At 50.3% G+C, this 16467-nt stretch overlaps 3 protein-coding genes across 3 annotated transcripts in view; 2 read left to right on the forward strand and 1 right to left on the reverse strand.

The window, feature by feature from the left end:
* The window catches only part of STAB2 (stabilin 2), a 163632-nt gene extending 157128 nt beyond the window's left edge, over positions 1-6504 (forward strand). Inside the window, exons 67-69 of the mRNA XM_042993052.1 lie at positions 767-895; positions 1978-2094; positions 6112-6504. Coding sequence (XP_042848986.1) covers positions 767-895; positions 1978-2094; positions 6112-6162 — 297 coding nt within the window. The 3' untranslated portion in view covers positions 6163-6504. The remainder of the gene's footprint in view (positions 1-766; positions 896-1977; positions 2095-6111) is intronic.
* Positions 6505-9226: 2722 nt separating this feature from the next.
* On the forward strand, positions 9227-12253 carry LOC122240539. The gene is made up of 2 exons (XM_042993712.1): positions 9227-9439; positions 10503-12253. The coding sequence occupies exon 2, from the start codon at positions 11231-11233 to the stop codon at positions 12251-12253; it is 1023 nt and encodes a 340-aa protein (XP_042849646.1). The 5' UTR covers positions 9227-9439; positions 10503-11230.
* NT5DC3 (5'-nucleotidase domain containing 3) overlaps positions 12163-16467 on the reverse strand; it is a 61130-nt gene continuing 56825 nt past the window's right edge. Inside the window, exon 14 of the mRNA XM_042993053.1 lies at positions 12163-12878. Within this exon, the coding sequence (XP_042848987.1) occupies positions 12626-12878 (253 nt within the window). The 3' untranslated portion in view covers positions 12163-12625. The remainder of the gene's footprint in view (positions 12879-16467) is intronic.

Raw genomic sequence — 16467 nt, forward strand, 5'->3', positions numbered from 1 at the left:
CTCCCCTCCCTTGCTTATGCTCTGTCTCTCTCTGTCTCAAAAATAAACATTAAAAAAAATTAAAACAATAAATAAAAGTGTGAGGGAGAGGTGAGCCCAGCTGGCTACTGAGAAGCGCCATAGCACACTGGGGAACTGCACAAGCTCCAAAGCTAGGCTGGGTTCAAAGCCCACCTCTACTCCTCTTTGGCTGTATGATATTGGGCAAGCACTTACCCTCTCTGTGCCTCACCACCGCACCCCTCCCAACCATGTAAACACAGAAACAGTAATAACTCCCTATCTCTTGGAACTATTCTAGGTTTAACTGGAAAGGCCTTAGAACAGACCTTGGCAGGGGCGCCTGGGTGGCGCAGTCGGTTGAGCGTCCGACTTCAGCCAGGTCACGATCTCGCGGTCCGTGAGTTCGAGCCCCGCGTCAGGCTCTGGGCTGATGGCTCGGAGCCTGGAGCCTGGAGCCTGTTTCCGATTCTGTGTCTCCCTCTCTCTCTGCCCCTCCCCCGTTCATGCTCTGTCTCTCTCTCTGTCCCAAAAATAAATAAAAAACGTTGAAAAAAAAAATTAAAAAAAAAAAAAAAAAAAAAAAAAAAGAACAGACCTTGGCAGTGGCAAGGGCTAAATACAGGTTACCTGTCTTATCTTTATTTTTATCCCAACTGGCCCCCAAGATGCCTCAGGCCAGCAAGAATGGGGTGGGCTCCAGAAGGCACCCCTCTCCTCGGAAGGCACCGTGTTAAGCATCACCGCCTCCCCTTTCTGTGTGCAGGCCTCAGTCCACGCTGGCTTGGGAACAGGGATATTCTTTGCCTCCATCCTGATCGTCGGAGCCGCCGCTTTGGCTGCCTATTCTTACTTTCGACTAAACCGGAGAACAATTGGCTTCCAGCATTTTGAGGTGAGAGAGAGAAACACGGGAGCATGGTGGTGGGGCGCTCTCTGCACTCCAGCCCCTGGCTCTGGGCTCCTTCAGCTGACCGGTGGCTTCACTGAGCTCACCCGGTAGCTGGGGGCTCGGTGCGCACCCCCCACGTCCTGGGGGGTCTCCGGCTGGGACAGGAGCCACGGTGCAGCCGTAAGCCCTTCTTCCCGGCCGAAGGGGGCTTCGGTGAGGAGGGCGATGGGCTGCCAGCAGCACTGGCTCTCGGAGCCTCCGTGCAGGGGTCTGGCTTGGAGGCACATTCACCAGACGCCCGGAAGGTCGCTCACCTTGGAGGAGTCGGGAGACAAGCACCCACTGTGATCGGTGGGGGCTTCAAGGCCGGCTGACTCTGGGGGTGGAGGACAGGGTCGGGACCTGCACAGTCAGGCCCCACGGTGCAGCCAGCCTCAGATGTCACCCCGTTTGAACTGCTGGGCCCAATGTGGGTCAGCAGGTCTTGGCTGAGCAGGGGATAGGTAACTCTGGGGACTGGGCTTGGCAGCGACCCCACGGCTGAGCACCTTCCCTCATGTGCCTTCTGCCCCCGCCCGGCCCACCCTGTGCCCCGGCTGCCCCCACACCTGCCTGGTGAAGACGGTGCAGAGCCCCGGTGGCAGGCCGGTTCCTCATAACAGGTCACCTGCCTATTAATAAGCTCCAGGACTTTTACCAACAGTGTGCATGCTGTATGAGCCCTTTTATGTCAAGTTCAAGGACAGGGAAAACCACTCCAGGGTGATGAAAGTCGGAATAGCAGTTACCCTGGCTGGAATTGGGTACTGGCGGGCACAGGCGTGAGGACACTTCCTGGGGAAGGGGGAGGGGATGGGAAACACCCTACACACTGATTTGGGTGGTGGTGACACCTGGACGGACAGATTGAGTCACTGCGCTGAACATTTCCGAGTGGTGCATGTTGGTCCCAGTCAAGGACTGTTACAAAGACAAAGCTCCCGGAGGGGGAGGTGGGGCATGGCTGGCTTTTCCTGCTGGCTTGAATGAGCCGCTCCTGCCCTGGGGACATCTTGGCTCTAGCCTCTGCTTGTCTTTCTGAGCAGTCCGAAGAGGATATCAACGTTGCAGCTCTTGGGAAGCAGCAGCCTGAGAATATACCAAATCCCTTGTATGAGAGCACTCCCTCTGCTCCCCCAGAACGTTCCTGCGACCCCTTCATGGTGAGTTTGCTTCTTTACCTAGAACCAGAGTCAGTTGTGGGTAAATAATGTCTTTCAGCAAATCCAAGTGGAAAGCTTTGCACCAAGAAAAGCACATTTCTAGAACATTCTTGGGGCAACAAGCCTAAAAAAGCCAGTATTGCAAGTTGACTGAAGCCATGCTGGCTGTTCAGTGTCCCCGAGTTCTCTCAGGGGGACTGAAGTCTCCAACAATTAGAGGTAATCAGGGAGAACCAGAGGTTGCCCACCCCCAACCTCGTGACCAGGTGAGAAGTGACACGTTACATGCACAAATCCTGAGCTTCATTCTGCCACACACATTTGTGAGGGAGCCTGTGCAAAATAAGACTCAGGCCCGAAACAGGGTTTTTTTCTTTCTCATGTTATGCTTTAAACTTATACTTAAATTGTTGGGGTGCCTGGCTGCCTCAGTTGGTAGAGCATGCGACTCTTTTTTTTTTTTTAATGTTTTATTTATTTTTGAGAGAGGGAACACAAGTGGGGGAGGGACAGAGAGAGAAGGGGACAGAAGGTCTGAAGTGGGCTATGTGCTGACATCAGCAAGCCCAATGCAGGAATCAAACTCATGAACCCTGAGATCAAGACCTGAGCTGAAGTTGGACACTCAACCAACCGAGCTACCCAGCTGCCCCAAGCATGTGACTCTTGATCTCAGGGTCATGAGTTCAAGCCCCATGCTAGGCATGGAACCTACTTTAAAAAATGTTTTTAGGGGCGCCTGGGTGGCTCAGTTGGCTGAGCGTCTGACTTCAGCTCAGGTCATGATCTCACAGTTTGTGAGTTCGAGCCCCGTGCCAGGCTCTGTGCTGACAGCTCAGAGCCTGGAGCCTGCTTCAGATTCTGTGTCTCCCCCTTTCTCTGCCCCTCCCATCTTCATGCTCTGTCTCTCAATAAATAAAAAAAGTTGGGGCACCTGGGTGGCTCAGTTGGTTGAGCGTCTGGCCTTGGCTCAGATCATGATCTCACAGTCTGAGTTCAAGCCCCGCGTTGGGCTCTGTGCTGACAGCTCAGGGCCCGGAGCCTGCTTGGGATTCTGTGTCTCCCTCTCTCTCTGCCCCTCCCCCACTCATGCCATGTCTCTCTCTGCATCTCAAAAATAAATAAACATTAAAAAAAATGTTTTTAAATAAACCTATTTACATTGTCAGCAAAAAGTTTCTGCCCATTGTCAGGGCTGCTTCTTGTCTTCGGAGCTTTGTTCCTTTGGATGCCAGCGGGCCGGGTCCCACGGGACCAGCCCAGAGGCTCCTTGGTCCTGGAAATCAAATGCGAGCCAGCAGGAAGTGAGAGCAGAGTTTATTGAACATACAGAGAGAGCAGATGCAGACGGAGTGCCCGGGAGGCCATGACAGGAAAGGAGCGTCAGTCTAGTCTTTGTTCTGGGTCTGGCGTACACGTCCTCTCAGGCTTCCGGGAAACAGCCAGAACAGAGACGAGGGTCCAGGTGTTAGTCCTTGGAGCCAGAGGGCCTTGGCGTAGAGGTGTCTAGATCAGGTGGTCTGGAATAAGCATATGATGGCTTACTCCAGTCATTCTCACCTTAGATGTTATCTGTTCTAGAGAAATCATGAACTCCTGCGCCTGACGGGGAGGTCATAAGGGATGTGCCTTCCGAGGCACGTGTGGAGCGGGGTGGGGGTGCAGGTCCTAGCAAGAAGAGACGCGGGAAAGGAGCAAAAGCAGATTTTTATGGAGTCCTTCAGTTGCCCTATCTCACTTTGATGAAATCTTTTACATCTAGAGGGGCGTGTTCTGCTCTGGTATTCCAAGAAATAACCATTTGTTTCTTTCTAATTAGTGGTCTCTGAGCTTAGCTGGGGCCCCACTGACTTCAACCCAGAGGGAGCCCATGGCAAGGTACCTGATTCACACTGAATGTGGAAGGTACATCCTACCTGTCATCTATTACCGGGTCTGGAGGGAGAAGCTAGTGATAACATTTGACGCTTCTTTTTATATAAAGATAAGAATTGGCAGCTAGTATGTACCTCAGCAGACGGAGCTGACGGCATCACTCAGGCCGAAGGAAATAACTTGAATCTGGGCTGTTGGTCTAGAACCCTCATGAAAAAGGAAGCACAGCCAGAGAGCTGCTGCGATTGTTTTGCGCGTGAACATATGCCGCCCTTCCTCTCAAGACGTCATGGTTGTTGAATTCTTGTAAGGTGGTGCTGAAACATTACAGAAATACTGTATCGCCCCATTTTTAAGCTCGTATAGTGCAATCGACGTTTCTGTTTTTCTGCAGTGAACCAAACGTAAAGATCTTGTGTTCCTATTGCGATAGATTGAAAAATAACCAGATCTTATCCTATTTTGTGTTTCTAATCAAACCCGCGTAAAAGTTTCCCCATCCAAATTGAAAGGGTAAGTTCAGCTATGCCTATCTCAACTAGTAGTTTATTTCTGTAAAAGCGTTGTTGTGTGGAAATCGGCCTCATTGAAACAGCTGCCGGGGAGGTGGGGGGAATGTTATCCATCTTATTCAAAGCTCTTCAGGTCTTCTCAGCTGCTTCTCCCCTTCTGAGGGTCCTGCCAGCCCCGGGCATGAAGGATTCTCCCGAGGCAGGAGAGAGGGTATCCCAAATGCAGGAGTCAGATGAACCTTTCTCATCAGACCGGGTGGCAAAAAAAAGTTCCAGGAATAGAAGTCCTAAGCTGAGGGTGCCGTTCCCACAAGTGACCTTCTACACTCTCCTACCTTTTCTATTGAAGGTGGGGTGCCTATACAATATCTGTAGCCAATCCAGTCATCTGGAACACGTCTCATGCTAATTAACGAAACTTCGGTGCCAATCAGAGCCGCAGACGGCACAAGGCTTGGGTGCTGCCTCTGGAATAGGGCTTCTGAGTGGACTCTATCAAATGCTCAAGAATTTTTCATCTGAAAGGTTTTAACTTTTTTTTAGGTTTCTTTCTTTATTTTGAGAGAAGAGAAAGTGCAAGTTGGAGAGAGACAGAGACAGAGACAGAGACAGAGACAGAGAGAGAGAGAGAGAGAGAGAGAATCCCAAGCAGACTCCACACCATGAGTGCAGAGCCCAATGCAGGGCTTGAAGTCACGAACTGTGAGATCATAACTTGAGCCGAAGTCAGACGTTTAACCAACTGAGCCACACAGGCGCCCCTGAAAGCAGTGTTTTGTAATCCTATTAATAGCCACCTTTTGTAGGGTGCCGATACCTTCCTTAAGGTAGTACCTAAGTTAATCTTCATACCTCCCTGTGAGGTAAATATTATTATGGCCCTTTACAGATGAGGGGGAAACAGCAGAATTGAAATGGCCTGTCTAGGGCACACAAGCTTCAAGCAGCAGCGACTGCCCCCAGAACAACCATCCCGCCTCCCGACACAAGATAGACGGCCACGTGAACAGACCCTCCTACCACAGACGTGTGGGCAGAGCACTTGGAGAGGGACTGTTTAGGCTGTAGGGAAGGCAGAAGTTTTCCTCCACCTCTTAGGGTCCCTGGCTGGGTGGGAAAAGTAATCTGGACAGATTCACAGGAGAAAAGCATATACACTTTATTGAAAGTTCACATGTACGCGGGGGCCTTCCGGACAGCCGAGGGCAGGAAACTTTTCTATCTTTTACACAAAGAAACAAGAATGGACGAGACAGGGGTTTGGGCTTGGGGTAGTAAATGGTGAAGCAAACTAGAAAATAAAGGGTTAGTTTAACCAGGTTGTTTGTGCAGATTTCCTGGCCCCAAATTCCTCGTCTCTGGTGATAAGTGTCGTCTTTTGTCCTGGAACAGGAGGAAGAGGGAGGGACAAGGAGGGGAAGGTCGGAGTGACCATCCTGCTGCTCCTGTTTTTTTCAAAAATTCCTTCAGCTTAAGATATTAAAAATGCCAAGGTGCCATATCTTGGGGTAGTATGTCCTGAACCCCTTCAAGGCTTCAGACCGGTGGCCGGAGGGAAGGCTCAACCTGGAAAGACTTGACAAGCGGAAGGTCCCGCGCCCGGCGTGTTTCAGGCCCCTCTCTTTTCCAGGACGCTGAAGACCAGCAGCCGGATGGCAGTGACCCCCTGGGGGCGCTGTGAGGGCCCAGACCAGCAGCGGCCCGCCATCCCCGCGGCCAGCTGCCCGTCAGCCAGAGCCGCCTCGAGGCTGTCAGCTGCGAATCCTCAGGACGTCGCCTTTCGGAAAGGAAGGTCCCTTGACGTTTTAAAGTATGAAGCACTCCAGCAATACCTCATCTCTTTGTTAATCTGAAGGATCGCTTTGTTTCTGTGGGTGAGGGGCCACGTTAAGTCCACCCACCAACCCGGGGGACTTGCCGCTCCTCGGTCCTTCCTTTGTACCTCTCTATGGCACTTCACTGCCTCCTCCCCGACACTAACTATGACCTTTGTCTCCTTTCCCTGTTAGAGTGTAAGCTCCCAAAGGCGGGGACCCGCCTCTTCCATCTTTGTTGTCGGCACCTAGCCCAGTGTCTGGTACGTGCCATGTGCTCAATAAATGTTTATGGAACAGAAACGAAGTCAACGGAACAAAACCAGTGTTTTGGGAAACAAAAAGAGTTTGCCACGGGAAGGGTCAAACTTTGAAGGTAAAATCCACCTTTTAGCCCTAACCGGGGCCTTTCGATTTAGCCAAGACCTGCCTTATAAGTTCTTCTTTCTTAATTCTGTCTTGTTTGCTGAAGAAGACGTGATAACCACAACGAGATACCGCTTCACACCCACCAGGAGGGCTATAATCAAAAAGACAGCTAATAGCAAGTGTTGGCACGGACGCGGAGAAATCAGAAGGTCCGTACGTTGCTGGTGGAGATGGAAAATGGCGGAGCCACTTGGAAAAAGTTTGGCAGCTCCTTAAAAACTTAAACATAGTGATCCAGAAATCCCAGAAATTCCTAAGTATATACCCAAGTGTGTGTATATATATATATATATATATATGTCCATATAACTTATATAGTCATGTTCATAGTAGCATTATTCATAATAGCCAAAAAGGAGAAACAACCCAAACGTCCATCATCTTATGGATAACCAGTGGTATATCCAGTGATGTATCATTCCACCCTAAAAGGAAAATTAGTACTGCCGATGCATGCGAAACCACGGATAAAACCTGAAAATGCCATGCCAAGAAGGCAGACACAAAAGACCACACACCGTATGATTCCACTATATGAAATTTCCAGAATAAGCAAACTCATAGATTAGTGATTGCCAGGGACAGGGGGAAGGAAGGAATGGGATTAGTAGTTTTGGGGTGATGGAAATGTTCTGGAACTTCCCAGTGGTGATGCATAGATTTGGGACGGTTGTTCACTGTGCACAGCTCTCCCAAGCAATGCAGGATGTCTGCTATGCCAGGTCCCTGCCCTTAAAGACCAGAGTGGCCCTCCCATCACTGTGACAAGGAAGCACCCCCCCCCCCCCAAACAACCCACCACACACTTCCAGATGTTCGCTATGGGGCAGGACTGGCCAGGTTTGGGAATCACTGCTGTCGACAGAGAAGTGAAAGCCTGGGTTGAGCAGACCTCAGGCTCTCCGGATGCCCTCAGGGCCCAAATAACTTCCGCGTCATCAGAGGTGTTGCAGAGTTAGGTGAGAAATTCTGCTGGCCCCGTGTCTTAAATTTTTTCACAACTCCAGGAAAGGCGCAGCTCACCATCTCTTCTAGGACAACACGCCATGATGAAAGCAATGCCACGTTTCTAGATCGCTCCCCAAAACGAATGAAGCACAGATTGTCCGGTGAGTCCGCCAGTACCACTATCACAGGTGCAAAAAGGCAAGCGATTAAAAGGCAAACCAGCACAGGCACCTGTGTGGCTCAGTCGATTAAGCAGTCGACTTTGGCTCAGGTCATGATCTCATGGTCCGTGAGTTCGAGCCCTGCGTCGGGCTCTGTGCTGACAGCTCGGAGCCTGGAGCCTGCTTTAGATTCTGTGCCTCCCTCTCTCTCTCTGCCCCTCCCCGACTCCCACTCTGTATCTCAAAAATAAACATTAAAATAATTTTTTTTAAAAAAGGAAGACCGGCAGGCTACCCATGGGAGGAGTGACTGAGGCGCAGTTCCCGGCACATCTAGAGGTCAAGGAAAATAAGGTGGTTAAATACGTGCGCACATGGACACACACACAGAGAAACAATTTTTAAAAAAAAGCTCTTCAAAATATTTATAAATTTATCCAAAACCCAGTAGCGATGTGACTTCATAGCAGTCACTCCTAATTTTGTATTATTCGGTAATTTCTGTCCGCAAAACATTGCTTCCACGTTTGAGCCTTCCTGGTAATTTGCAGACAACCACGTGGATGACTGTCTTCTCCTTGCTCTCAAGAGGGAACAGAGACTCCGGGGGGGTTCTCTGCTGCCTGCCTAAGTCTGAAGCTCATGCCAATTTTCTGTCTGTGCCTTAACTGCATTCTTCAAGCTCTGAAAACGAGCGAGTGTGCTTTGCTGGGGTGCTGGGACAAAAGGAGCGAGAAATGACCCACACGTCTTCCTCTCCTCAACAGGGTGTTCTTTTTAGGGCACGTTAAATTTGATACGGCTTTGCCACTAAAGCACACAAAAACATACGACTTAGTGAACTGGACGACATAATTCAAATTTTTATTTGGCACTAAGTTCAATATCCTGTAACAGAAAATCAACATTTAGAATAAATAGCAAATTCACATTCAGAATAAATAGTAAGTCCACCTAGCTCGCATCTGTCGTGCCCGATACCCTACAGGCACAACCTGCCATTCTGCTAAATACCTAGAACACGGTTTCCCCAGCCCGGGTCCAAGCGTGCAGTACACAGTACAGAAGTGCTGTAGCGGGGTGGGTCCCCGGGGAAGCAGACGCCCAGATGGAGTTCACGTGCAGGAAGAGTGTGGGGGGAGTGTTCTTGGGATCGACACCCCGAAACGGAGGAGAAGGAACGAGAAGGGAAGGAATTGGGGCTGGCAGGGCAGGAGCCGGCTGCTCCAGGAAGGGGGCAGGACTTGGTCCGAGGCAGGGCTTTTTCTGGAGGGCAGCTCTCGACGTGGGCCACCAGCTGAGGATGGTAAGCGGCTCACCCGGCGGCCGGAGGGGGGAGTCCTGCGGTTGGGAAGGGTGTTCTGGGCACCCACGCCCATCGGGTCCGCGAGCACCACCACAGGTCAGCGCAACGAAGGACAGTCGGCGAGCGCCGGGCCCGTCCAGTTCCACCCCGCAACGGTCACGCTGCGTGCCGCAAACGCCGGCCACGGGCGTGCACGTGCCCGGGGAGCCGCTTAGGGGACCACGGCGCGCTCGCCTCCAGAGCGTCTCTCCAGCGGCCGCACGCAGCTCTGACCTCGTTCCCCTGCGTGCTCTTAGCGAGGTGAGCTTGCCGGAGCCACCGCCACACGCCACTCGCGCGGGGAGGGGGGGGAAGGGCGTGCAAACTCCGGCTGGGGAGCCAAGTCTAGCCTGCAGCAGTTTTTGTACATCAGGTGGTGATGGCACAAGGCGTGCCCGTCCCTAGAGCAGTGGCCACAGAAAATCGCCGGCAAAGCCGCCAGTGCTTCCTATCTGGCTCTTTACGGGCAAGGCTCGCTGAATGCTGCATCAGAGAAACTTCACTCCCTTTCTTTAATCCGCCAGGGTGTTAAAGGTTAGCTAAACTTGGAGCCAGGCTCCCAAATGCTAATGCAAAAAAAAAAAAAAAAAAAAAAAAGAAAGGAAAAAAAGAGACAGAAAGAGAAAAAAAAATTGGTACGAAAGGAAATTAGTATTAACAGGGCAAAACACAGGCTCCCCAGTAGTTGAATAGAGCAATCAAGGAACCCTGCCTCCGGCCAAGTTTAGTCTTAGAGCATTCTGGAAAAGAGCCCGCGAGTGGGTCGTTGGCAGCAAATGAGCCTTCAGCAGAGGGAATCAGGTCCAATATTTAGCACACTCTACTGCTTAAAAGGCCTTTGGGAGGAAGAGAGAGGAAAAGCCGTTTAGTTCACCCAAAGCTCAATTAGCTAGGAGGGAAGATTACTTCTCATTTCTCTTCTGCGATAATTAAGAGGGGCAATACATTCACACAACTAGTAATTTGGTCTAAGATGGGTCTGAATCAGTAACAGGTGGTTTATGTTACATCGCCTTAATGGTGATGGCAGGAAGTGGAGCTGAAAAGAGAAAGAAGACAAAAGAGGCTATATGAGGAGGAAAGGGGGAGCCCTGCGCCAAACTCCTAAGATACCTGAAAAGCCGAGTTTCATCCATAAACGGCTGCAATGCCAGTCGTGCAGGCCCCCGCCAGGGCGGTCTGCTGTGGGTACCACGAGCCGACCCGGGCTCTGCAGCAGGCACGCGCCGCCCCCGAACCACCAGCCTAACCAAAGCTATTTTTCAATGTGCAGACCAATTTAATTGTGTTCACTTTCCAAACTGATTTTTTTTTTTAATGGTAGAAAGGAGACTCGCTTCGCTTGTACCGATACGCTTTCATCAGTGTGCACAACAGAGAACTGGGGAGAACGTGACGCCCAGCGCAGCGGGCCAAGTCCCAGCAGAGTCCCGAGAGGGACAGGTTACGATCCACCCTGACTGAGCACACGCGAGAATGCCCGTGTCTGTCCTTGCCGTGGAAACGGCTGTCCTGACCCAGGCTGCTGGCCCTGGCGTGGGCGCCGTCCACCAAGTGTGTGCTCCATGGGACCTGCTGAGACAGACGCCAGGCTTCTGCTACACACGCCAGATCTCAATCCCGCCATGTCCGATGGCCCAGAGACTGAAATCTTAATTGGTAATATATTGTAAAATTCACTATTCACCCCGAGAAAATGTTCTCCCCTAAGGCGTGCGTCACCTAACCTAGCTATCCGTAAAAGACAGTTTTAAAAATATCTCTACTTCATTCTGGAGGAAACAAACACAATGCAATGGGCACCTAACATCCCCTAACTACCTGATTAGATCAAAACTAAGAAAAGACTTTTTTTGCTTCCTCGCTCAGCTTCTCCAAGCAGAAACTCTAAGGCCAACAGCACCAGCTCGTCCACCGAAGACCTTAACACCAAGCAGTTCTGGGCATCCACCTGTGCCCATTAAATGCCCGTCTCCAATACCCTCTGATGCTCAAAACACATAGGAGCTAACACACAGCAGACAAAATGCCTATCCCATTCCCAACAAAAGAATGGAATACTGTGTTTATAACAAAAATTTACAACAAGGGGGCCAAATCGGGTCGACTGGGTCTAAAGGGCATTGCAAAGGGCATCGCAACGTATGTCAGGGAACTCATTTAATTTCTGATGAAGCTAGCATTTCATCAACCCCTGGTTCTGATACATTTGCCACACTGAAACCGCGGACACGGCGAGCGCTCTCCGCAAGCCCCCCTTCCGTGGACCTGCCATGCTGCAGGGTAAAGCACGAGAGTCGCGCGCGTTGGGCACTCGGCCAGCCGGGCTGCGCCTCGGCCGCCTCCGGGCTGCCAGGCCCTTACCCTCTCCCACCCTCAGCACAACCGCCTAAAGAAAGCCACCCACGCTCCCAAAATAGCCACACAAACACGGCAGGGAGGAACCGCGAGGGCTACGCGGTGACACGGCCGCCTCCTCCCCAACTGCTGGTTAACGCGTGTGTTTTGACAAGATTCTCACAACCCAGCAGGGGTCCCGGCGGGGCATTTCATCACAAGGACATTTCTTCGCCTGTGTCACTTTCTGCCCGCCGACGGGCGCAGCAAACCAACGCTGGGGTGGCGTTTTCAGGGGCGACGAACTCCCGCGAGGCCCATCACAAATCCCGCGGGCGCTGGCGGCCGGACGCACGCCGTCTGTTCTGCAGGCCGGGGAGTAAACCCGAAGCTCCGCTCCCCCTCTTCCCCTGCCCTGGGGAAGCAGTGAACCGCCCACGACACGTGGCACCGCGCGGCTTCCCCGGCAGGGGGCGGGCACAGCGAGCGGACACGGAGGCCAAGCGAGGGAGGGTCGGGGGACCCGCGCCTCCTCCTGTTCTTTCACAGAAGACGGCCCAGGGAGGCCGAGTCTCCCTTCGAGCGAGGCGCCAGGAGGCCGAAGCCCCAGCGCCGCGGGCCCGGGGAGTCGGCCGCGGCTTGGGGACCGTCTACGCCCCGTGCCTCCGTGCGAGGCTACTGTGGAGCCTGCGGCGAGCGGCTTGCGGTCCCCTGCGGCTCCCGGAGCGCTGCCTGTGAACGTTCGGCCCCTGGCCCACGAAGAGGCAAGAAGGGTTTCGGCACTTCCGCCGCTGGAACGGAGACCGGCATCGAGAGGTCTCACCCGGCCCGGAAAAAGGACGCCCGGGCCGGGACCTTGGTAAACACGACGGCCAATCACAGTTTCAACACCCGGCCTGCCCTGAAGCCCAACCGGTACGGGAAACGCAGAGGCCGGGCTGCCGGCGTCTGTCCCGACAACTCGGGGAGGGGTCTCCCAAAGGTACCAAATAAATATCAAAAGGTGTATCTGTGTCTTGGCCGAAAGCGACACTCATTTGCACACGAGTCGACCGCACACGTCCAGCCGGCCGGGGGTCGGCTTCCGGCCTCTTCCGCGGGCGGGCCCGCTTACTCGGCCTGGGCCTCCTGCAGGAGCGGGGGTCTGAGGGCCGGGGCCCGGTCCGACCAGGCGGGCAGCTCGTGCTGCAGTGGAGTCCGCCGGGGGTAGAACGTGTGGCTGACGTCGTAGTTCAGGAGGCAGCTCAGAGACGCCATGTAGATGTCAGCAAAGCGGGACAGGCGCCTCAGGAAGTAGGTGGGATTCTGGTCTGTGCGGAACAAGCTTCCGAACTGGGTGTTGAAGAAATTTTTGGTCATTTCTCTGAAGAAGCAAGAAAAGAGCAAAGCCAGACAGAACAATTCAGAAGAGTCTCTTTTTAAGTTACTGAAATCAAAATCCCCCTTTTGAGTTCTACCAGACATTTCAAGCAGAGATAATACCTATCCTTCTCAAGCTATTCTAAAAAATAGAAAGGGAAGGAAAACTTCCAGACTCATTCTATGAAGCCAGCATTACTTTGATTCCCAAACCAGAGACCCAACAAAAAAACAGAACTATAGGTCAATATCCTTGATGAATATGGATGCAAATATTCTCAACAAGATACTAGCAAATCGAATGCAACAGCATATAAAAAGAATTATTCACCATGATCAAGTGGGATTCATTCCTGGGATGCAGGGCTGGTTCAACATTCACAAATCAATCAACGTGATACATCACATTAATAAAAGAAGAGATAAGAACCATATGATCCTGTCAATCGATGCAGAAAAGGCCTTTGACAAAATTCAGCAACCTTTCTTAATAAAAACCCTCGAGAAACTCGGAATAGAAGGAACATACTTAAAGATCATAAAAGCCATTTATGAAAAGCCCACAACTAACATCATCCTCAACGGGGAAAAACTGAGAGCTTTCTCCCTGAGATCAGGAACACGACAGGGATGTCCACTCTCACCGCTGTTGTTTAACATAGTGTTGGAAGTTCTAGCATCAGCAATCAGACAACAAAAGGAAATCAAAGGCATCAAAATTGGCAAAGATGAAGTCAAGCTTTCGCTTTTTGCAGATGACATGATATTATACATGGAAAATCCGAGAGACTCCACCAAAAGTCTGCTAGAACTGATACATGAATTCAGCAAAGTTGCAGGATACAAAATCAATGTACAGAAATCAGTTGCATTCTTATACACTAATAATGAAGCAACAGAAAGACAAATAAACTGATCCCATTCACAATTGCACCAAGAAGCATAAAATACCTAGGGATAAATCTAACCAAAGATGTACAAGATCTGTATGCTGTAAATTATAGAAAGCTTATGAAGGAAATTGAAGACAATATAAAGAAATGAAAAAACATTTCGTGCTCATGGATTAGAAGAATAAATATTGTTAAAATGTCAATACTACCCAAAGCTAGCTACACATTCAATGCAATCCCAATCAAAATTGCACCAGCATTCTTCTCAAAACTAGATCTAACAAACAATCCTAAAATTCATATGGAACCACAAAAGGCCCCGAATAGCCAAAGTAATTTTGAAGAAGACCAAAGCAGGAGGCATCACAATCCCAGACTTTAGCCTCTACTACAAAGCTGTAATCATCAAGACAGCATGGTATTGGCTCAAAAACAGACACATAGACCAATGGAATAGAATAGAAACCCCAGAACTAGACCCACAAACGTATGGCCAACTCATCTTTGACAAAGCAGGAAAGAACATCCAATGGAAAAAAGACAGTCTCTTTAACAAATGGTGCTGGCAGAACTGGACAGCAAATGCAGAAGATTGAAACTAGACCACTTTCTCACACCATTCACAAAAATAAACTCAAAATGGATAAAGGACCTGAATGTGAGACAGGAAACCATCAAAACCCTAGAGGAGAAAGCAGGAAAAGACCTCTCTGACCTCAGCCGTAGCAATCTCTTACTTGACACATCCTCAAAGGCAAGGGAATTAAAAGCAAAAATGAATTACTGGGACCTTATGAAGATAAAAAGCTTCTGCACAGCAAAGGAAACAACCAACAAAACTAAAAGACAACCAACAGAATGGGAAAAGATATTTGCAAATGACATATCGGACAAAGGGCTAGTATCCAAAATCTATAAAGAGCTCACCAAACTCCACACCCAAAAAACAAATAACCCAGTGAAGAAATGGGCAGAAAACATGAATAGACACTTCTCTAAAGAAGACATCTGGATGGCCAACAGGCACAAGAAAAGATGCTCAACGTCGCTCCTCATCAGGAAAATACAAATCAAAACCACACTCAGATATCACCTCACGCCAGTCAGAGTGGCCAAAATGAACAAATCAGGAGACTGTAGATGCTGGCGAGGATGTGGAGAAACGGGAACCCTCTTGCACTGTTGGTGGGAATGCAAATTGGTGCAGCCGCTCTGGAAAACAGTGTGGAGGTTCCTCAGAAAATTAAAAATAGACCTACCCTATGACCCAGCAATAGCACTGCTAGGAATTTACCCAAGGGATACAGGAGTGCTGATGCATAGGGGCACTTGTACCCCAATGTTTATAGCAGCACTCTCAACAATAGCCAAATGATGGAAAGAGCCTAAATGTCCATCAACTGATGAATGGATAAAGAAATTGTGGTTTATATACACAATGGAGTACTACGTGGCAATGAGAAAGAATGAAATATGGCCCTTTGTAGCAATGTGGATGGAACTGGAGAGTGTGATGCTAAGTGAAATAAGCCATACAGAGAAAGACAGATACCATATGTTTTCACTCTTATGTGGATCCTGAGAAACTTAACAGAAACCCATGGGGGAGGGGAAGGAAAAAAAAAAAGGTTAGAGTGGGAGAGAGCCAAAGCATAAGAGACTCTTAAAAACAGAACTGAGGGTTGATGGGGGGTGGGAGGGAGAGGAGGGTGGGTGGTGGGTATTGAGGAGGGCACCTTTTGGGATGAGCACTGGGTGTTGTATGGAAACCAATTTGACAATAAATTTCATATACTGAAAAACAAAAAAAACAACAAAAATCCCCCTTTTATTTTCATAGGACTCACTTGAGGGGAAAACCGGCCTAGGGCAGCCCCCGCCCCTCATCAGGAAAACTGTGTCCATCCACTCATCAAAATGACTGTGATCACATTTCCCAGTCAGGCCAGCCAGATAACACGTGGATGACCCTCTAAACATACCCATTATGTTTTCCAAACCAAAACAGAGGAGGAGGAGAGGGGCATGCGGGCAGATGCAGAATGTTCTCATGTCCAAACTTCCCTCCTCTATGGAATGGGATCCAGACCCCCTTTCTATACGGTTACAGTGAGAACTGAGTAAGGTAAGACAACTAAAGCCAGACGAGAAACTCCAAAGTACTTCGATGTCTGAGAAGTTAAGGCTTATGTTGTAGTGACGTAAATAAATCTCCATCATCCGTTACACCGCTCCAAGGGCCTCACCGCTTCCTTGCAGCCCAGGTGACAGCATTTTGCAAGGCCGCTCACCCGCCCCAGTCTCTAAGGCCCTGCAGCCATGCATCTGTGTGGAAATCAACACCCCATCGCACACGTGCACACACGCACACGCGCGCGCACACACACACACACACACACACACACACACACACACACACACGGGATAGGCGCACCGTCTGCTGGCTGGAACCCCTACACACAGAACAGTCCCCCAAAGTAGATAAATACCACTTGACTGTTAATAAATCAGTTACAAACACAGCAGAAGACATAACCGCGTACACGCTGTGTGACAAAAGCCACTAGCTGGTAGCAGCCACCTGTACAGTACATGGTGATACTGTACTGTATCACAGCAGATGCTGTGACAACCAGAGTAGAAAATTTCACAAACTCCTTTAGGTCTGCAAACAGAACAACATAAATGGTTTTTACACTT

The sequence above is a fragment of the Panthera tigris genome, chromosome B4 (assembly GCF_018350195.1).
Source record: "Panthera tigris isolate Pti1 chromosome B4, P.tigris_Pti1_mat1.1, whole genome shotgun sequence".
NCBI classification, from domain to species: Eukaryota; Metazoa; Chordata; class Mammalia; order Carnivora; family Felidae; genus Panthera; species Panthera tigris.

Bases quoted from the DNA above. Each gene is read 5' to 3' on its own strand.
- LOC122240539 (XM_042993712.1), top strand. From the start codon at position 11,231: ATGGAATACTGTGTTTATAACAAAAATTTACAACAAGGGGGCCAAATC.